The sequence below is a fragment of the Aspergillus terreus genome, genomic scaffold (assembly GCF_000149615.1).
Source record: "Aspergillus terreus NIH2624 scaffold_3 genomic scaffold, whole genome shotgun sequence".
NCBI classification, from domain to species: Eukaryota; Fungi; Ascomycota; class Eurotiomycetes; order Eurotiales; family Aspergillaceae; genus Aspergillus; species Aspergillus terreus.
This window is the reverse complement of record NT_165926.1, coordinates 496,029-502,028: the sequence shown is the minus strand read 5'-3', so window position 1 is coordinate 502,028 and position 6,000 is coordinate 496,029. Positions and strand designations below refer to the sequence as shown.

The following is a 6,000-nucleotide window of genomic DNA, read 5'->3' as shown; positions in this document are numbered from 1 at the left end:
TCGGCAAGAAGGAAGACCATGCTTCTACTTGCCCAGTAAACGCGGTGGCCCGCGGAAAAAGAAGAAATGTCTCCTCCGGCAGATCTCATCGTTTCTCAAGATGCGCCGCCATCGACCATCACCCCGGCCCACGGGGAGTTTTGAAGAGCGTACGTGACCCAAACCATGTCTGTCGGCGTTGATCATTTCTGACTGACAAACGGGACAGCATCAGGAATGTTTGGCCAAATTGACGTCATGTCGATTCCCGGGGCCGGCTTGAGGAGCCTCGACTTCTCGTCCGACGTTCATACGATGTTCGCCGATCTCTTTGCGCCGACTAATGGAGCCCATCACCCCGCTCAGATGGAGCCGACTCCCTCGCCCTCGAACACACCATGTCATTCTCTAGTCCGGACATACGGCAGCGAGCAGGACATGTAAGTCCGATCCCTTCGCGAGCTTCGTGTGTCGTCTAATATGGTTAGACTCAATGGCTATTACGACTTCATTCATCATTACTTTCCGATTCTACCCCCTCGAGCATCTCCAGCGTCTCCAGATTCCCCCCTGGAAGGTGCTGGCTCCTTCTCGGATTCGCCCACAGACGAACCACTCCTACTCTATCGCCCTCGCTCTCCTCTCAGTCTTGCATTATCCGCCATCCTAGCCCTCGTCCCGCACCCAAATGATCCCGAGGCATCATCGCCAGTGTCCGTCGTGAGACGGCGAACGTACGCCCAGACATTCGCACAGATGGCCAACTCCGCTATTGAGTCCGATTGCGAGCTCCAGTCGTCGTCCACAGATCCATCACAGGCACTCTCGAATGAGCAGCATCGCATCGACCGGGAACCGTTCCATCCGCGGACTCCGGTAGAATTGGAGCGGATTCTGGCATTGCTGGTTCTTTCCATATACGAGTACACGCAGCGAGGGAACCTCCTGAAAATGCGGTATCGTGCCGGTCAGGCTCTCGCTATCGCATTGGACATGTCATTACACGCCCTAGGAGAAGAGTACGACGATTTCGCAGAAGCCCGAAGAAGAGCCTGGTGGATGACGGTAAATATGTTTTGCCCAACTTTTGTAACTCCGTCTCTGACCTTCTACAGTATTACTGCGTGCTCCAGGGGTCGATCGTCCCCACTACGGTAAGTTTATGATTTATATACTCGGACTCGCCTGGCTAATCCCCTTTAACAGCCCCTTTCCATCGTAGCGAATGATCCCCAGTTCGTAACACCGTATCCGCGCTTCTCTGCGGATCCCGACGTAAGTTACCACTCTGCGGTGGGACGCCCCCATAAAGAGCACTATCTCATTGTCGTAGGGATGGGCGGTCTTGATGCAGGCCCAACAAGTTTTGGTTTCGGCGACCCAGTTCATCATCGACCTGAACAAGTGCATCGCCACACGGACCAACTTCCACTACATCTACGAGCGCATGCAGCAACTGGACGCCTGGGCCAGCTCCGCATTAGCGCAGTCGAACCTCCTCCCGGTCATCCCGCAATCCGCGAACTGCGGCGACGACATGGAGTACATCACATCGCAGAGCATCCGCGCCATCTCGCGAATCAAACTCTCAAGGTGCGTAGCCACCAACAACCCGTCACGTACATTACTAACTTCCTCCAGCGCACAAATCAAAACTCACCGCTTCCGCGCCTTCTCCGACATCCCCATCTTCATCAAGAAACACTGCGACCTAACCGCCGCCAACGCCGTCTCCGCCGACGCCCCCAAGGACCCCTCCAAGGCGCAAGCTGGAATCAGCAACATCGGCTGCGGCTGCGGCGGCCCTTGAGTCCTTCCAGCAGCAACAGCCCTCCTGCGAATTCACCCCTTCGTCCACCTCCGCCTCCTCCACCTCCTCCGACTACCAGTCCATGTCCCAGTACTCCTTCACCAGCGGCTTCCCCTACTCCCCACAGCACTCCGCCAAGGTGTGTCTCCGCGCCGCCCTGCTCATCTCCCGCATGTTCGCCAGCCTGCCCCTGCCGCAGCCCGTCTATGACGGGAACAAGAATCAGCACCTCCTTCGCCAGCAGGTGCAGCTGCCCCGCACCATGCCCTCGTTCGCCTGCTGTCTCATGCAGGGCAGCTACGCCATGCTCATGATCTACTACAAGGCCCGCGTCGAGAAGCAGTTGTCTCCTGATGCGGGGAGCAAGGATGCGAATGACCCGTCCACGCGGCTTATCGAGGAACTGCGCCAGGGCCTGGAGCGGATTATCGCGACCGTCTCGAATTATGCAATTGCATTTGAGGCATTGGATGGGATGAGAGGTATGCCTTGTCTTACCGTTCTTGCATGCAAATGCATTTACTGATGGGTACAGATGAAATCGAAGGTGCATACCACACGGCATTTCCTGGGGCGTAGACGTTCATGTTCGGGTTCCTGTCCTTCATTCACTACCATCCCCCCTCTATTTCCCTTTCTCTTGTCTTTCTTGATCTCCGTCCTCGGATTAAGCAGGGGCGCTCGGAGCGCATGGTTCATGGGTTTGGTTTGGTTTGGTTCGATTTGGTTTGGTTTGGTGCAAAAAGCCAGCGAGATTGAAATGGAAATACGTTCATGCTAGGCGGGTCCTTGGCCATTTGTCTATTGTCATTCTCGGTTCAATACGCTATTAGCGACGGAGGCTCGATTGTCCATTTTCTGCGATCTATAATGGTCCCTGCGTTTTATTTCTGTTCTTCTCCCCGATTATATACGCTAGGGCCGAAGTTGTATACCACCTTTCGATCACTTCATTCAATTTGTCCCGTCACTTTACTCGACAAATATATCGAAGAATTTCTTGCAACTTTTTTTATTCTATTTACTCTAGCAGCTGCGAATGACAGCGTCAGGACCTTGCCTAGGGAACGTTCTACCAAGATCACGTCCATCTTGGAATACCGAACCCGGATAAGAACGGGCTGAAGGAAAAGCTGTTCTCGCTCTAGTTTTTCAAAGCTAAGTAAGCACGGCGTTAGGTCTATGCGGCTGGAGCCCGTCAGAGCTTCGACCGAATTCCCTCTAGGCGGAACTTGACATCTTTGAGAACTTTGCTAGTCGGTTTCCAATTGTCGAATTGGCGTAACAACTCCATGGTTTCGTCATATAACTCTCGCCGGACGTATTCCTCCTCGAGGAGGCCGCGCATGGCAAAGGGTAAGATGTAGGGGTTGGCGGGGGAAGGAAGCGCACGCTTGATGTGTACTGGAGTAGTGGGCACATTTGACGTTTCTAGCGCAAACTCGATAGCTAGTCTAGATGGATGTTAGAACTGAAGGCGTTGGGCGCGGAGCATGTTCGTCCAATATATGGAAAGACGCGATGGCCATCTCGCAGTTTCATGGCGCATTGTCCTTGGTGAACGTACCGGTAAACGACCTCATCATCGTACAGGCGGGAATGGCCATCGCCCGTGTACAGACTGCCCGCTAGTGGTGCGCTTAATTCACGGATCAAACCATGGTCTGGGATGCCCAAGTTACGAAGCTTGAGAGCAAACCCGACTAGGTGCGAGAGACTGTTGGTGTCAGTTCAGAAGACGACGTACAAGAGGCTGGATGTGACATACAAACTTGGAGCATGGACCTTGCCATCGACAAACACGGCGCGATAGATATATGGGTGCGTTACTGGCGAGAACAAAGACGACTGGACCAGGCACAACATAGTTAGTCTTCCAATCATCTTGCCAGAAGCAAAGGGAAACTGTACCTCCAGGGATACTAGCTGATCGTCAATGCTGCCAATATAAGATACTCGAACCCCGAAATTGAGAGAGGTCTTCAACGCTGCTTCGTAGTCCTTCGAAACTTGGCTGTATGGTAAGGCGAAATCGAATAGCTCTCCGGCAGAGCCACTGATCAATCGAGATCGGTAATCATGGAACGGGCCCAGATTAACGCCGGCCATGGCGCACACACCAACCCGCGTAGCATTCAAACAACCGAATGCTATTAATTTCGCAACTAACATGATGGCCACAGGGACACCTTGGCTGTGGCATGCAACGAGGATAAAATCAGCATTCCTTATCTTCTCCATCCAGTTGAGCAGAAGCTTCCAGAGCAGGTCCACTCGTTCAGCAATGCGACCTTCTCCCTCCAAGGCTATCTTTTCAATTTCACATTGGTATCCACGGTCCTCCGTCCATTTGCGTATAGCTTCCGCCGCCATGGTCGAGAACCTGACAGAAGTGCCTGTTGGCTGACCAAGGACGCTTCGAAGCAAAGGGGCGGGGAAGTAGCCATGCACACCGATAGCCAAAGCCCGCTTGATTTGCGGCGGGTCGCGAACCATATACACGTGTTTGTTATTTGGCTCTTTGTTGTAATGAAGGAGGCGTCCAATGGATTGGAGGAACGACGGCCTCTCTTCAAGGGCAAAGGTGTCCTTGAACAGAGGGAGGACCTGATTCGGCAGTATCTTCTGCAATTGCTTGGAGGCGGCAGTTTCCGGAACAGTGGCAGCAGTTCCTGGCGCAGCTGAGAGCTTATCAGGCAACGCAGAACTGCTCTTCGGGGATTTAAGTTTCACAGTCCCTTCCTTTCCAGCTTCCACTTTGCGTTCGGGATCCGACGCTGCCTCTTCTTTCAGTTTCTTGGTAGACGGCTCCCCAGCCACCGAGACTTCAACTGCCTGTGCGTCCTGGGGTCTTCCTTTAGTTTGATCCTGTGACGGCTCTTTGAACCAGAAAGACCAGCCTGAGGGCTTGGCATTTTTAGCAGGTGTGGTGCTCTGATCCACACTCTGTTGGTTGTTTTCAACTGGCGAGTTCTCCTCAACATGTTGATCCGACGGGGACACCTCCTCCGTAGCAGGGGGTGTTGGCTTGTCCGCTGTCGACGACTCATTCTTGGGTGATTCGACACCCTTTCCAGATGAACCGTACCACATTTGTAGCCACGACCGCTTTTGGGACGTCGCAGGGACCTCTGAAGTTTCTGGGGCTCCGTTTCTGTTTGGCGGGCTATCGTTGTCAGCTGGGCGGTTGTTTTCTTCTTCTGAAGTTGTGTTATTGTTGTGTGGTTCGATAGACGCCTGTACAGCTTGTTCCTCGGTGGTCTGTTTGACTGGAGCTTCTTCCTCTTTCGAACGCTGCGCCTCCCCGTTCGAATTTACTGGTGTTTGCGAAGACTGGTCGGTATTATTGTCGGATGTAGACCACGGATAAATCCATGCGAGCCAACCCCCTGGTTGAGCTGTCGAAGAAGTTGCTGGCCCTTCCGGAGCTACCTCGGTGCCGGGGTTTGGGGTTTCCGACGCGGGTTTCACTTGTGCTCGTTCGGCGTTTTGACCTGTGCATTCGTTTGTTGTCTCCTTTGTATCCGCATCTGGTGCTGGTCCATCAGGGCCTGGCTCCGAATCGACGGCGGGGGACGAAGAGGAACCGTCGGAGGCGATATTTATCTTCGTAGTGGTAGCGTCCGCTGGAAGAGAGCGGCTTGACGCGCCCGCCTTCCTAGTGAGCTGGAGCGAAGGACTCCGATGTTGCTTGTGCAGTTGGGGGGTTGAAGAAGAGGTTAGGTCTAATGCTGGCGCGCCTTTAGCGACTGAAATGCTCTCACGGGCAACCTCGGTAATAGGGGCCGCTTTGGACGATTTGGAGGCCGACCAAACGCCTGGGTACCAATTCTAAAAGTTGCGTCATCAGCAGACTGAACCTGATAAATATGCCCAGTTCAAGCTCTTCCCAATAAAACGGCTAATATACTCACCACCGTAGTTGTTTGCTTCGTCGGAGCTGATCGGTTTCTACCATCGCCATCCTCCGCGCCTGACGGGCTGAGTTTCACACTCTTGCGAGATCCCGAGGGCGCCATGGAAACGGGAAGACAGACATTACCAGAAGCGGGAGCAAGAGAAGTAGAACACGACTGGGAAGCCTCCAGAGCGTGTAGGAGGAAGAGGTGTCGATGTACAGACTGCCGTCAGCCACGCTGCGTCGATGGGCTTATCGATTGGACTCCCATGATATCACGTCACATGCCCATCACATGCCTCACCGCCTTGAC

At 53.7% G+C, this 6,000-nt stretch overlaps 2 protein-coding genes across 2 annotated transcripts in view; one reads left to right on the top strand and one right to left on the bottom strand.

Annotated features, from left to right (window-relative positions):
* The window catches only part of ATEG_02067 (uncharacterized protein), a gene marked incomplete at both ends in the record, with an annotated part of 2,828 nt that extends 460 nt beyond the window's left edge, over nt 1–2,368 (top strand). Inside the window, 8 exons of the mRNA XM_001211245.1 lie at nt 37–149; nt 209–419; nt 468–1,044; nt 1,095–1,133; nt 1,186–1,254; nt 1,313–1,572; nt 1,730–2,271; nt 2,325–2,368. Coding sequence (XP_001211245.1) covers nt 37–149; nt 209–419; nt 468–1,044; nt 1,095–1,133; nt 1,186–1,254; nt 1,313–1,572; nt 1,730–2,271; nt 2,325–2,368 — 1,855 coding nt within the window. The remainder of the gene's footprint in view (nt 1–36; nt 150–208; nt 420–467; nt 1,045–1,094; nt 1,134–1,185; nt 1,255–1,312; nt 1,573–1,729; nt 2,272–2,324) is intronic.
* A 619-nt stretch (nt 2,369–2,987) lies between these two features.
* Nucleotides 2,988–5,808, bottom strand: ATEG_02066 (uncharacterized protein; the record flags this gene model as incomplete). Its single annotated transcript, XM_001211244.1, has 4 exons — nt 2,988–3,243; nt 3,357–3,506; nt 3,537–5,620; nt 5,704–5,808. 4 exons carry the CDS (start codon nt 5,806–5,808, stop codon nt 2,988–2,990), a joined length of 2,595 nt encoding a protein of 864 aa, XP_001211244.1.
* Between the last annotated feature and the right edge of the window lie 192 nt (nt 5,809–6,000).